The 15,236-nt window shown below is 39.8% G+C and overlaps 1 protein-coding gene across 5 annotated transcripts in view; it reads left to right on the top strand.

Annotated features, from left to right (window-relative positions):
- Window positions 1-10,600, top strand: part of BZW2 (basic leucine zipper and W2 domains 2) — an 86,264-nt gene extending 75,664 nt beyond the window's left edge. For 4 of the 5 annotated variants that reach the window (XM_090046851.1, XM_090046849.1, XM_090046848.1 and 1 more), the window contains 2 exons: window positions 7,637-7,759; window positions 10,145-10,600. In XM_090046851.1, coding sequence (XP_089902977.1) covers window positions 7,637-7,759; window positions 10,145-10,173 — 152 coding nt within the window. In that variant the 3' untranslated portion in view covers window positions 10,174-10,600. Of the gene's footprint in view, window positions 1-2,791; window positions 6,071-7,636; window positions 7,760-10,144 lie in introns of those variants that run through there. The other variant, XM_090046850.1, reaches the window with a different exon arrangement.
- The last annotated feature ends 4,636 nt before the right edge of the window (window positions 10,601-15,236 follow it).

Genomic DNA, 15,236 nt, shown 5'->3' with positions numbered 1-15,236 from the left:
GTCTGCTTGAAATTCTCAGTAGGGTGAGTGTTCAGACTCCCCCCCTGCATACCACCTGTTTAAATAGTGTGGTGGTCAGTGTCACCTCAGTATCAGAAAACAGTGTCTTTTTCTTTTCATTTCCTGACAAGTGTTTTGCCATTTCCATTTAAGTAAATGGCCAAATTTGTCTCACTTTTAATGGAAGGAGTGTCAGAACACAGCTAAACATTTTCTAGTTTTTGGGCCCCTGGCACATGTTATTTCTACCACAGTTATTGTGTTAATGGTGACATGCTGCTTTTTATGGCACATTATTTATCAGATTTTTGCTGCTATAAAATGGCAAACCAACTACAAAGATATTACTCCAAAAAGGGAAGCATCTTTGAGACTGGTTTTCTGTGACACCATACTTTGAATGTGTGACATGCTCTATCATCCTGAGGTTGATAGCTGATTGTCAGCATCGAGATCTGGGCACTTCGGCATCTGAAGCCTGGGTCCTGATGCAGACTCACCTGAACCCGGCATCTTGAAAGGCTCTTTAAGGATGCCGGTCCTGGGTATGGGGCATCTCTGGGGTCTGGCACACAGCCCTTCCTTGCCTTATCCTGAGGATTGGACAGGGGATTGAACCAGGACTAGGGCTTCCCAGTGCTGAATCCTGATGCTCAGTTAAGTGTCAGGAGACAGAACTGAGTAACCCTGGGCTCTGAGCCAAAGCTGCCCCCTGCCCAACTGGTGGGATCAAGCTGGAGGCAGTTTACAGGTTTTGAACATGGCTGCCCTCTGCTCTGTCCATGGAGGATGCCAGGCACGCAGCTATGAATGGGGGAGCTTCTCCCATCTTTAGCTGCATGTGCTGGTTTAAGGAGGGATAGGAAAGCTCCCTCATCCCTAGCTGCTACCACCAGGTGGCTCTTTAAATGAGCAAGTAGATTAACTGGGGATGAGGGAGCTTTCCCATCCCTTGGTGTCTGTATGGATGCCTGTCCGTATGAACTCCCTGATCCCTAGCTGCTCGGTGGGGGAAACCATGAGGGTGATACCAGGGAGGCTCCCTAGTGTTGTCCTTACCAGCACCCAGGGAGCTTCAAGTGGGCAGGTGTTCAGCTCCTGCCCACCTGCTTTTTAAAGGTCCAGGGCAGTGACTGATGTCAGGGAAAGGCTCCTTAATGTTTGGCTCACAGCACTCTGGACCTTTAGAAAGCGCAAGTGTAGTTGGGAGCTCCAGCTGCATGCTTGCTTGTTTTGAATTCCTGGGCACTCCTAGAACCCGTGCCTAGGGGTTTGGGACCCGGAGGCTGCCTCTTCCACGTACACAGGTGGAGTGCAGTTGAGGAGGAGGGAGCTTACCCCTCCCTAGCTGCAGGTGCTTCCTCTCCACCCCAAGCGCTGGCAGTTGTGCAGTTGAGGTTTGAGGAATTCTATGCCCCATTGCCAGAATTGAGTGGCCTGCCACACACATGAGGCATAGCAGGTCATGCAGTTTGGGGAATGGGCCCCAATCATGCAACTACTGTAACATCTGCCAGTGGCCTTGGAGAGGCTGTTATTTTCAGAATTTTATTTTTAATATATAGTTGGCCTGCTAGCAGGTTTTTTCAGATCAGGTTGTCATAGAAACTAAAAGACTTGCACTGTATGTGATGGGTGGGTGCCAAGCAGTTTGTTCTGATATTCTTACTATAAATAGTTGGGGGTGGGGGTGGAAAATAAACATGAATAGGAACTCAGGATTGATTTTTCTCATTCATATTCTGCATGCGTGCATATTTTGGAAAATAGGCAAGTGAGGATTATAAGTGCTGCTTATCAGAGAACAGAAATAAGTGGACCAACAATATTTATCCCCATTTTTATATTTGTAGAAGGTAGCTCCAATAATTCAGGTGGTAAATTAAATAAGTACTAGGAAATCTTAGGGCACTTTTACACGTGCTGCAGGGGAGGACACTTTAGAGTAGCTCTGAGAGCTGCTCTAATTGTAGTGCTGCAACGTCTTGTGCATCGGCGCCCCCGTGCTTCAAAATGATGGTGGGGCACTTGAACTAAAGGTCGTCAAACAGGCTTTAGTTCAAGTAGCCCCACTGCCATTTTGAAGTGCAGGGACACTGATGCATAAAACTCTGAGGCTGACTGGGGCGTGGCAATTACCACACTCCAGCAGATTCAATTAATCAAGTCTGCTCCAACACTCTGTAATTACAGCACATCAGAGCAGCCTCGCAACACGTCTACAGGCACCTGTTAAGACTAGAACAATTAAGAGAGAGTTTGACATGCAAATATAGTTTTCTTTAGTACATCTTTTAATTCACACTGTGTATGCTGAATGAACACTACATATTCTGCATGCTGTTTTTATGCAAGTTAAATGCTGCAAATGTGAATAGCTTTACATAACGTTCGTTTTCAACTTGTGTAAATCCATTACACGAACCTTGCCAAAATCTGAATCTGTGAGCAACAGAGTTAATGAGAATTTGGTACAATTGCTTTATGGCTAATGCATTGAATATACGCTCCTTTATAAAAGTAGTGTAAATTCATAAGAAATGAAACTTGCTTACAGGATACTAGTTTGGGTCCATTTCAAAATGTAAGTGGCCACAGCTGGGTACATTAACAATCATGCTGTTAAGTGTGTTTGGTTGGGAATAGACTCCAGGCTGGAGTAACAGGGACTTAATAGTGTCAAAGGCCTCATAGGCCTTTAGGATTTGAAGTGCACATAGCAACCTCTACTTGCATGGGCCACACTGGCTTTCTGGAAGTGATTTAATTCTGTGGTGTTTTTTGCCCACAGAACAGAGGGCCAAGGATAGATTCTGCAAAGCCAGCCATGTGTCCTAGTTCATACTGGAGTCTGGTTCAAATATTTTATATCCTTTGGTCATTTCTTTCGTCTGGTCAGTGTGTCACTTATTTCTGTTTTGGTAGTTGGAGTAGTGCGTACCTGATCTATTCTCAAAAGTAAGTTATTCCATCACAGTCTTGGAGGCTTAAGCCTGTTCATCGTATAGTTTCATTGGTGATAGGGTATGTCTGCTTATTGCTTAATAACTGGATGAATCCACTAGCCTTATCAGCTAAGGTGGATAATTAGGAGAGGGTATTCTGTCTTCTGATATAACTAATTCCCATCAGCTAGAACAGCTGGGCCAGGAATGAAGGAGATTTTTCAGTCTGTGTTCATCTTTTTCTACCAGGGTTGAATTTCTACAGGCATTTTGGAATAACTCCTGGAAGGGGCTAGGAACTGAAAGAAATAATCCAGAAGAACTCTTCTGGTTATTGCACAGCCTGCTACTCTGGAGTTCCTCACTTGAAAAAGTAATATTCAGGATGGGGGGAGGGTTTGAAAAGCCATAAATGGTCAGTAGTCAGTGTAGTTAAGTACTTAACTGCCATTTGCCTCTGAAAATGTCTTTGAAGGCATGTATTGGCATAAAAGGTTTCATAAATTCAAATCCTAATTTTTTATCCTTTCCCCCATGCTTCTATTATAAGATACCCCATAAAGCTGAATGATTTTCTTAGACTGTAACCTGGAAATTTCATTTACAGTGTTACCATACCAGCAAGTTACCATACCAGCAAAAACAGATATCTCCTTACCAATTAGAAGATCAAGTCTAAGGTTCCTAGTCTGATTCACAATGATAGGAAGGGACCTCAGTAGTCATCTAGTCCAACCCCTGCACAGATGGCGGATTTGTTGTTCCTGTAGTTTATTCCATTTTTAACATGAAAAGAGAGAGCCAGATTTTCTCATGCAGTATAGCAGTTCTGTTTCACTGTGAGTATAACCTATAAAAACAATCTTATTATAACATAGCTATGGCCCATAGAAAATGTTACCTCTCACTGCTGCTGTTGTAGTGGAGAAAAAAGGGTAGAGCCAGGATATGCTTTGCCACTCTGTGCCCATGCTTTTTCTTGCCCTGCAGCCACTGCAGTCCAGTATCAATTAGATAAAACACTTAAGCCAGCCCTAAAAATAAAGCTGAATTAGATTCAGGGAACTGTGAAAGTAAGATTTCATCTTGGTTTGTATAATGCCTCCTGAACTCCGCTTTATGCACCTGAGCCTTAGCTGGCCGATCGTTCATTACTAATCCAACAGAGGTTGCATTTAGAAACTATTTGACCTGCTGTGTGGTTTTGAAGAATTTATAAACTGCTGATATACTGTCAGTTGACCAGAAAAAAATATCAACCTCTTCCAGTTTTTAAAAACTGTAAGGAAACCAAAGATAAACAGGGCCCGTTAGAAGTTATGACTCAAGGCATCTAATTACAAGAAATCCTGGCATTGACCTCAATGATGAGAAAAATCCAAACTGTTATCAATGAAAAACATAAAACAGTGTAGAACATGTCTCATTTTCTTTGTATCTTTTAATTGCAAAGGACCCCAAATAAAATTAGTAAATCCAACCAATGAAACCACTGTCTGCCTGTCTTGCTCTTCTCCCCTCCCTGTGCTCATCAGGCATGATACTTAGGATGATATAAGTTTTGAATCTATTCTTGTAAAACCTGTAGTAGGAAAATACAGAGCATTAATAATATTGTATTGCATACTGAACACCCCCTCCCCTCCATAGCAGAATTTCCTTTCCTTTCAAGATTTGTCTATAATAGAGTGCCTGGGTGAAATCCGAGTCTCAGTTAAGTCAGTGGTTACTTTGTTCTTTCTGTCAGAAAATAAAATGCCTGTTTCATTATGTTTGCAGTCTTCACAACTACACGTTCTGAGATCCCTGAAGAGCAGGGGAGAAACTGGAGTGCCTGCAAGAGAAGTATTCATGTTTACTGCATCTGAGCAGGATCACAAAGGATGCTAATGATTTTAATTCCGCTTTTGTCTCAGTTATGGAGCGTTTATAATGAACAGATTAGAACCACCACCCTAGCATTGCAGTCTATTCATCCGTTACTTGAAAGAAACACATCTTGAAAGAATGATTTTTATGAAGTAAAATAGATCATTTCTAATCAATTTTCAGGATCCATCTGCCTCCTCTAGGAAATGGAAGGCAGTTTACAAACTTTTCACAGTAGAGAAGTACACAATAGAGAAATGCAAGTGTTCTGAATTAAACTGTAACATTACTCGTAATAAAAAACAGACACTGCTTAAAGCTTTATCTTCATCACAGAGTCAACTTCAGTTAGCCCAGTTTAGATGAGAGTAGCTACATTACAAAACAACACATCTTGAAAGAATCTTTCAAGATGGGTTTCTTTCAAGTAAAGGATGAATAGATGAGAGTAGCTACATTGCAAAACAACACTCAAACAACACAGAAGGTATACTGCACAGTGTGACTGTGGTGGCAGGTGACAAACTCTGCCATAGACTCTATTCTAACAGGCCAGGCAAGTCATGTTAAAGCACAACCTCCTTGAATTTAGCAAGCAGAGGGTCCATGGGTTAGAACTTCAGACTTGCTCACAACTCTGCAATTAAGACAAACCCTTGCATAGTCTACTTTGGGACCCCTCCTTTTCAGATTTGATGTCACCCTGAGGCTCTGGAAATAGGTGGTTTGAGTGAAAGTCAGCTGCAGGGAAACCAACTCCCTAGATCTTCAGAGTTGACATTACTTGGAGTTGATGTGATACTGAGGTATACCCACACAAACCTAACAGTTTAGCCAAAACAGCTGCAGCATTTAAAATGTTCTTAATCATCTTTTTAAAATCAGAAATCACTTAATATAAAATAAATCACCGTCAGTGTTTTCCATTGCTTCAAAGCCACCTAGAGGCATGATTAAATATACTCTATCCTTCTTTATTGCTTAATTGAACATTTTTGCATTCACAGGAGAATATTATATGTTACAAACACTGCAAGCATGAACACATTACAAGTAATATTTCTCAGTAATGAAAGGAAAGATTTGATTGTCATTTTTGTAGTGAAGGTTTTCTTTCCCAGGGTTCTCTGTCAGTGCAGGAGGCTTTCCTTTGTTTTACAGCTGGCAAATTTTATGCGGATGTAACTCCTATCTCTTGGGCATTTTTTTCTTCTTACAGTTCCTGGATTTAGATCTACCCAGTGGTTGTACTGATGGACTCTTACACTAACCTCTCTTTTTATGGTAATCCTTCTAATATCAACTCAGAACACCATTTGGGCACATGCCTAACTTTAGGCATGTGCTTATGTGGCAAGGTGTAAGCTATAACCCAGGAACTTGCATTGGCAATCTTTTCCATGTTGTTGGTGCTGCCATAAAGCTTTCAGACTCCATCTCTTCCAGTCCTGCACATGCAGAAAGAAACAGAGTATAGTCTCAACCCCTGTGAAATGTTTCTGATTTCCATCCCCTATACCCAAAGGTTACAACCTACAGATCAAGAACATGGCGCATATAGTCAGCTAAGTCTCTTCATGACTGAAGCACTTTACAGTATATTGAAATATACAGTTAGGATACTTTTTTCACATGAAGAAATTAAATTCATAATTTGACTTAAAATTCATCTAAATATTATAGAAAATTGTAATTTTTAATGTGTATGAATTAATAGTATATTGCCTGTAAAAGGCTAGTGCCAGGATAAGGACTGGTCGGTCAACATTTATGTACCATGGAAACATCACTTTTTCATTTTTTTAATTGTATTCAAACCAGTATCTGCTTATATATTTTGTGCCACAGCAAAACCTATGTATGTTTCATACATACATAGAGCCCAAATCACCCAATGGTGATGTTTCAGCAGGAGGATGCCAGCTGTGTGGAAAGTCTCGTCTACCTGTTATTCTAAGAAGTGTTGGAGTTTATATAAGTCATCACCTCCAGAAACATGCTGCTAACAAGGAATGAGTGAGGGGATATTAATTTGACCCAAAATGATTATGGTGATTTAATTTCTGGTGGATAACAGATAGCGGAGTTTGTTCTGGCTCCTCCTGTGTAATGCAGTGGCCTCAAAGACCAGTGTGGATCACAGATTTCTGTCTCTTTGAGATATAAGGCTTGGCTGGATCATCAGAGGTTAAAGAAATGGAGAATTCTGGCAAAATGTTTTTTTCACTTTTGAAAGACAGTTCAGCCTGATGTCTCACTTTTCCCCTCATTTAGTTGTTTTTGACATTTAACAGAAAAAATTTAGGGGCGCTATCTTTTTGAATGGTTCCCAGAATGATGTTCAGTAATAATATTGGCTGTGAATGAGATGAACTTCTTTTTTAGGATAGGAATTTTTTTGGGGGGGGGGGGCAGTCTTTCAAAGTCTAGGAGTTTAATCTGGAACAGTTTCAGTTTCCTATGCATAGTTCTGTAGGTCACTAATCAAGCGTTCAAGATATGCAGATAGATTTCACTAACTATCTTTTATTTGTTTTACATATACTTTTTCATTTACAGTAAAATAATACAAAAGTAAGAATTCTTTAGAGGCACCGCATTAACATAAATTTGTCTGACATTTTAAGTTTTGTGACAACTTGATTCCTTAACAAGCATCAGTATTCTGTAGTTGAAATGTATATACAGGGCTGGCTTGGTGCTCTCTTCACTATGATTGAAGTAACTTGTATTATTTTTTCTGTAAGGTCTTGCATCTTATAAATATATAACTAACCTATAAATATATATGCTAACCTTTCAATCACTGGTCTGAATTATAGCTGATGTCCTGAGTGAAGAAGCTATACTGAAGTGGTACAAAGAAGCACATGTTGCTAAAGGCAAAAGTGTTTTTCTTGACCAGATGAAGAAATTTGTTGAGTGGCTGCAAAATGCTGAAGAAGGTACAGTTTCATTTCAATTAAGATATTTGATAGTCTCCTGGCAGATCAACATAAGCATCTCTTTGTTAGTTCAACCAGCCAGGAACACAACCCTATAGTGCTTGGTATTGTATAAGCTTATAGTAAAAAACTGAGTACAGGCATACCTCGGAGATATTGTGGGTTCGGTTCCAGACCACCGCAATAAAGCGAATATCGCAATAAAGCGAGTCACACGAATTTTTTGGTTTCCCAGTGCATATAAAAGTTATGTTTATACTATATACATAGTCTATTAAGTGTGCAATAGCATTATGTCTAAAAAAACAACGAACATACCTTAATTAAAAAATACTTTATTGCTAAAAAATGCTAACCATCATCTGAGCCTTCAGCGAGTCGTAATCTTTTTGCTGGTGGAGGGTCTTGCCTCGATGTTGATGGCTGCTGACTGATCAGGGTGGTGGTTGCTGAAGTTTGAAATATTGCGAGAATTACCAAAATGTGACACACAGACACGAAGTGAGCAAATGTTGTTGGAAAAATGGTGCCGATAGACTTGCTCGACGCAGGGTTGCCACAAACCTTCAATTTGTAAAAAACGCAATATCTGAGAAGCGCAATAAAGTGAAACGCAATAAAATGAGGTATACCTGTATACCAGTTCCGAACTACCTGGAACTTTAGATGTTAAAAAACAGACACAACTGACTACTCCATCATCATGATGATTGTGTCCATGTGAACTCCTGAGGTCTTTCCTATTTCACTCATTGAATAACACTGTGCCTGCAGGAGGAGAGCAATTCTGGAACTTATTTACACCAGAAAATGAAAATTTAATGTTAGCATCTGAAACGGTATTGGAGTTGCTCCACTGGGCAACAGTAGTAGTGAAGTGGCAGTGGTAGTGTGCTAGACTACATGCTTTAGCATGTGCTAATAACTGGAGTACTTACCCAGAGTCTTTGGAGGGTTTTTACAGCTAAAGTCCATGCTGTTAATGTAGTCCTTACTTTTCTTTAACCATCTAGCTAGATTGTACTAGCACATGCAAAAATCACTCATTTTTTTTAGGTCTATGTGTACCCTTAAACCACAAGGACTTTAGTGATGGTTAAAAATAATAGGGAGCAAAATAAAGGCACAGTCCTATGCATCCAGATTTACTTCTTTAAGGTGGCCTACATAGGGAAAACTCTTTGTTTTCTGATTTCAAATGAGAGATTAAGGTTAATCCAGTAATATTAATCACTGAAGATGAATCCAGTAATAGTGGATTAGTAGGAGTGTAATTCTGCATGTTCAGGTGACCACTGTTTCTTTTGCAGAGTTCAAACTGATAATTTGTTTGGGTTTTCTTCATCCTTGTAAGAGCTATTGATTCTTCCTCAGCACTATACACAGAAGTACCAAGATATCAAATACTACTGACTCCCTGTGTCCCCTCCAGGATCTTATGTAGAAAATATGTTGTATCCTGTAATGCACATGGCATTAGAGCAATTCTGCTAAAAAGACTGAAAGATAGTCCTTTTTAACTTGTATCTTGGAACATTAAACTTGGATCTAACCAAAATTTTGCATTGCAGTCTATAGTCCCACATCCCCCCTCTGTCCTCTTTTACTTCGATAATTGTATGTCTGCCTTAGTATTTTTTTCTTCCCATTATTCCTCGGTATAGTAAGTACAGCAACAGTGGTTTAATTAAATACCATGTACAAGTTCTAAAAGAATAAATAAGGTATGCATGTTCTTAAAGCTTGATCTGAAACTTTATATGCATGAACAACATGCATTTTTCTCCAAGATCAATTAAAGCTAAGAGGACTGTCATAAACTTTCAGTGGATTTAAGGTGACTGGATGTAGATATTGCTTCATATAGATTTTTAGGTAGATGTCTTTAGAGCATGCTATTAACAAGGGTTTCACATTTGATGCATTCTCAGAGTGTAGTAACACTTGTAACTTTGTTAGCACTCAGTAACCATGGTAACGATTCATTTATACCTCATGTTCCAGACTTGGCCTCAATTTATAGATTAGAATAGCAGATCAGTAATTCTGTTCTTAAAACTTATCCATTGCATATTGGAGTTCATTTGTTTTGCATGTCAGGTAGGCCCTATTTACATGCTGGGTTATTTTTTTCCAGGTTAAAACTATTTAAATCTGAAATTGAGGTAGTGTTATTTAGAAGGTGAAATTATACGCTGCAGTATGTTTCTTGCTGATCTGCTTTATACAATCTGACATTTCCCTCCTAGAAAATGTGAAGGCAAATATAGATTCGTATTTTGAGATGGTGTCTTTTTGCTATTTAAAGGCATATCTGTGTAATTTGTCATTTTGAGACCTGTTCATGGAGATGAAGCATTTTACCCTTTTTTCTTTGCTTCCCAGAATCAGAATCTGAAGGTGAGGAAAACTAAGACGGTTCGACAAAGCACAATCTCTAGACTACTGCCGAATGCTCTTTGGAAATGTCGTACTGTTCAAGCAAGAGACTTTACTTCAGTGTCATACAGAAAACTCTAGGCTAGACTGTCCTTTTGTTTAGGGAGAAAAACGGTTTTTAATGGAGCCCTGAGGCATTAGATGCTTTACTTGGGACTCTACCTCTGGCTCATTGTATGCTAACTTAGGCAAAGACGTTCAGCCAGGAGCCATATAAGGAGAGTGGAAATGAATACTTTATGGACTCCTTTTTATTAGCAGTCTTTTCAGGTACTCTGACATGTGAACACTCCAATATCTGTTTATAGAGTTGTTTGGTCTTTGTAGCACAATATTGGCTTATATGTATGTGATTTGACACCACTGCATTTTTTTTTTTAAATAAATGGCTTTTATATATTAGTTTATACGTTCTCAGTGAGCTTCTTTCATCAACTTTCGTTACTGAATATTTTGGGTTTGTTGTTTCTTAAGTGAAAATTGCAGCAGAATATTTTAAGACTCCCTATAAGCATTTTTTTTTTCCCACAAAATCCTAGTCAGTGCATTTCAGGAAGAGTAGACAGTGATCCCAATTTATCCTATCATCTGTGGTCCTGAGCAAGCACCCCCAGAGTGACACTGCACCATTTTAGAAACTAAAATGGGATATAAAAGGATCTCCATGCTACAGGTGGAGATCTCCATATCCCCAGTAAAGGAATACTAATTATGAAGTATGTTAGAAGACTGTTGAGTTTCTAGCAGTCAGGAGGGAAAAAAATTGAAATAAAACCAAAACACATGGTTTTACCTTGCTAGGCCTCAGAACACTTAAACTGACAGTGCCACCCATATTCTCAGTTATGGGTTTTTAATCGCCACCTAGAGTTTATTTACACATTTGTATACCAATTCATCATGAGGAAAAGCAATTCTCACTCGTATCCAATTCAGGTTCTAGTGCATATTCTGATGAAGAGCTTTGAAAGATGATTAAATTGTTGCATTAAATGTGTGCAATACACAAACTTTTTCTCCGGGAAAGAATAATGCATTTTAGGGAAAGGGCCTTGTACACATTTTTCAAGCACGCGTCACATCCTCCTTTGACAATATATATTACACAACTTGTCACATTACACTGGACTGGCATCTTTAAAGTTTAGCTAACTTTTATATTAAACTTTCTTTTGCATATCCTCTAACCTAACTGGTATATTCACTTGGTATATGCCATCTTTCTGCTTCAGCATAAACTTAAAAAGCTTTGAAGTTTGATAGCGGCATTATAGTAGCATAATTAACATTGCATCAGCAGAATTTATGAAAAGTATAATCCCTGACCAGTGACTGTGAGAAACTAATGTTGTTTGTGTGGTCAGTGTATATCACTTCTGGTTCCAGCTGTCTTGTTATTGCATCAATTTTCCATTTTAAATAATGAGATTATCCTGTTGCCTGTCTGTGCTGCTGTAGTTACTGTCGATATCCTTTTATATCCCATTTTAGTCTTTAAAAGGGTGCAGTGTCACTCTGTGGGTGCTTGCTTAGTATCACTGCAGCCTTGTCTGCCCTCTGAGAGTGCCCCAGAAGCCAGGCCAGCCGTGGCTTCTAGAACAGGACGGGCCCCGGGTTCCATTCCACTACTTTTCTGGTTGGGGGGGGGGGGGCGGTGTTGATGCACAGGGGTCCATCTTTTTTCGGTTTTTTACTCTTTTTCACATGTAGGGTACCCATTTCATGAAACAGGGTCAATTTTTCATTGTTGTGCTTTTTGGGGTTTTTTTTTTTACACACATGGTGCCTGTTTTGCAAAACACAATCCATTTTTCGTTTTTTTGGGAGTTTTCTGATGCGCGGGGTGCCCTTCTTGCAAAATAGGGTCCATTTTGGGTTTTTATCGTTTTTTGTTTTTTTGATGTGCGGGGCTCCCATTTCACGAAACAGAGTCCATTTTCCTTTTTTTCTCCTTTTTTTGACACAGATGGTGCCTGTTTCGCGAAACGGCATCAATTTTTCATTTTTGTGCTTTGGGGGGGGTTGACGCACAGGGTGCTTGTTTCACAAAACAGAGTCATTATTTTGGTTGGGGGGGTGGGAATTGACACCTGGGGTTCCTGTTTCGCAAAACACAGTCTGTTTTGGCTTTTTTTTCTGCTTTTTTTTGATGTGCAGGGTGCTTGTTTTGTGAAACGGTATCCACTTTTTTGTTGTTTCACTCTTCGAGAGGGGGTGTTATGCGTGGGGTGCCCAATTCACAAAATGGAGACCCTGGCCTTTCAGTGCCTCCCTGGTTTTTGGCAGCCATGACTTGGGGAGCTAGCATGTAGTTCTGCTCCTGAGGGATTAACTTTACCTCTTGTTGGGGAAAACAAGTGCAACCCAAAGCTCCAAGCAACAGATGGACAGCTCTGCTTTACTACAGACATTTATTGGGGGCAAGGCCCCCTCTAAAGGGTTAAGCCTCTCTCCCCAGTCCCATCTGCACAGCTCAGAACATCCCCAAAGGTTGTTCCCTTTTCTTTTTTTAGTCTGCCCTACTTCTGAGCCCCAAGGCTGCTCTGTCAGGCCCTCTGCAGACTGTCTCCTTCAAACAATAGCCTGCTTGCTCATGCTTCAGTGTCCCTCATCTAGCTTTCCTAAAAGTCTCTTGGGCATCACTAGCATTCCTGACTTCTGTCGGTATATCAACAAAGCTATTCAATTCTCTATAGATGGGAGTGCCTTCTGTCCTGTTTCTGGGTTCATTTTTTCTCTAACCCATTCTTTCCTCCTTCAGAGGTTAGCTAGGGAAAAACTAGGGAAAACTGAGACATGAACAGGGTCAGCACAGAAATATTACAATAAAGCCCATAATCCATCACATGCAGATTTAACTAAATATAGGAAAGCTTTCTTTCATAGTACAGCAAGCGTTAAGATGATGCACCTTATTTTGAAACTATTGTTTGAGCAGTTGGATTAAATTTAAGTCATTAAGGTTAACTGAAATGGGATATATATTTAAAATTATTGTTACTGAATTAACTCTTCTAAAACTCTTGGTTTGTCCTGTCTGTACATGACATTGTTCTAACAGGTTTTTTTCTATATGGCTATTCTCCAAGTGAGCCTGAAACTTTTTTTGTTGTTTCAAGAATGAATTGAATGTTCCACGGCTGTTTCAGTAATTGCTGGGCAAAGTAGCTCATTACTCTATCCAGTGCTCCAAGTCCTCTGAGTTTTTTGTGTCATGCCAATCCTGAGAGCATATAAACACTTACAATTTTGGCTTGGGTGCAACTTATGTCTAAAAACCTAACCGAGAAAAATGCTTAGGTATGTTGCCAACTAACAATGAGAACAGCCTCATGATGTATCCAAACGTAGGTATGAGCTCTTATCTTAAGGACCTATGCTTAAGGCTGCACCCACAATTTTTTTTTCTTTACTAATGACACTGGCACAAATATATATGGCAATTTCTATATATAATAACACATGCAAACCACAATTTCATTTGAATTGCAGGCATCCAAAATGCAGGGATGTTTTGTATCCATATTTTTATTCAGGTCCATTTCTATTTTGACATGTGTACTTTTAATTTTCTACTTCACTTTGATCAGAACTGAAAGATGTTAACATGGATCCTTTCTTGAAACTTCTAACTTATAGTTATAGTAGTGCCTGGCAGTTCAGTCATAGATGGAGCTTTTATTATGCTAGGTACTGTACAAACATTGAACATAACAAAAAAGACAGTGATCCATGCCCCAAGAAACCTAAACTCTATCTAATCCTTCAGTTCAGGATCATATTGCTGCAGAATATGGTGATTGTTACTGTGTGTTATCACAGGGTTCTTGGACCAATGCTGTTCAAAACTTTATCAACAATTTAAATAAGGATGTGGAAAGTACGCTGGCCAAGCTTGCAGACGATACTAAGATATGGCGAAAAGTGGTCACACTAAGGGGTAGGATGCAAATCCAAGTGGACCTGGACAAGTTGGAAAAGTGGGCGGAGCAGAACTGGATGCAGTTCAATAAGGATAAATGCAGAGTGCTTCATCTGGGGAGAAGTAACCAGCAACATGAATATAGGCTAGGAGGAGATGTCCTGGCCAGCACAATAGCTGAAAGGGATTTCGGGGTTATGGTTGATCACAGGATGAACGTGAGCTGCTAGTGCGATGGTGTAGTCAACAAAACTATTAGCATACTGGGATGCATTAGCTGATGCGTTGCGAGCAGGGCTTAGGAAGTGATACCTCCTCTCAGCATTGGTGAGACCCCAACTGGAGTATTGTGTCCCATTCTGGGTGCTGCACTTCAAAGAAGATGGGGAGGATCTTGAAAGGGTCCAGAGAAGGGCCACAAGAATGATTAAGGGCCTGGAGGACAAACCTTATGAGGAAAGACTAAGGGATCTGGGACTGTTCAGCCTGGGAAAGAGAAGACTGAGTGAGGACTTGGTGGCCATCTATAAGTATGTAAGGGGTGAATATTGGGAGCTGAGAGAAAAACTTCACAAGGGTTCCTCAGGGGAGGGCAAGAAGCAATGGCCATAAACTGTTGGAGGATGGTTTCAGGTGGGATGTCAGGAAGAACTTCTTTACGGCAAGGGTGACCAAAATCTGGAATAGACTTCCCAAGGAGGTGGTACAGTCCCCAACCTTGGAAGTCTTCAAGAAGAGACTGGATCTTGCTGGGATCATTTGATCTCAGCAGTATTCCTACTCAGAGTAGGTGGTTGGACTCAATCACCTTGGTGACTTCCAGCCCTTAATTTCTGTGATTATCACACAAAATGCCAAGATAGAACAAGTAGTTAAATGGTGTAACTATATCAGAGATAATAATATTTCGGTAGTAATATAGTTTCTGATGCCCATTCAGTCCTTGTCGTCTTTCTTTTGAAATGAGGATATATCCTCATGTTGCATATTCAAAACATGCACTACTTTGTTTTTTTCATTATAATTTTCTCCTTAATGTGAAGGTAGTTAAAGATTTATTAACACAAAAATTGTGATATCACTTAATTAAGGTTTTCATAAATTGCAATTCTCAAT

Source organism: Crocodylus siamensis, chromosome 5 (assembly GCF_052110815.1).
Source record: "Crocodylus siamensis isolate JL-2025a chromosome 5, ASM5211081v1, whole genome shotgun sequence".
In the NCBI taxonomy this organism is placed as follows: Eukaryota; Metazoa; Chordata; order Crocodylia; family Crocodylidae; genus Crocodylus; species Crocodylus siamensis.
Note: the sequence above shows the minus strand (reverse complement) of the source record. Positions and strands in the feature narration are given on the sequence as shown.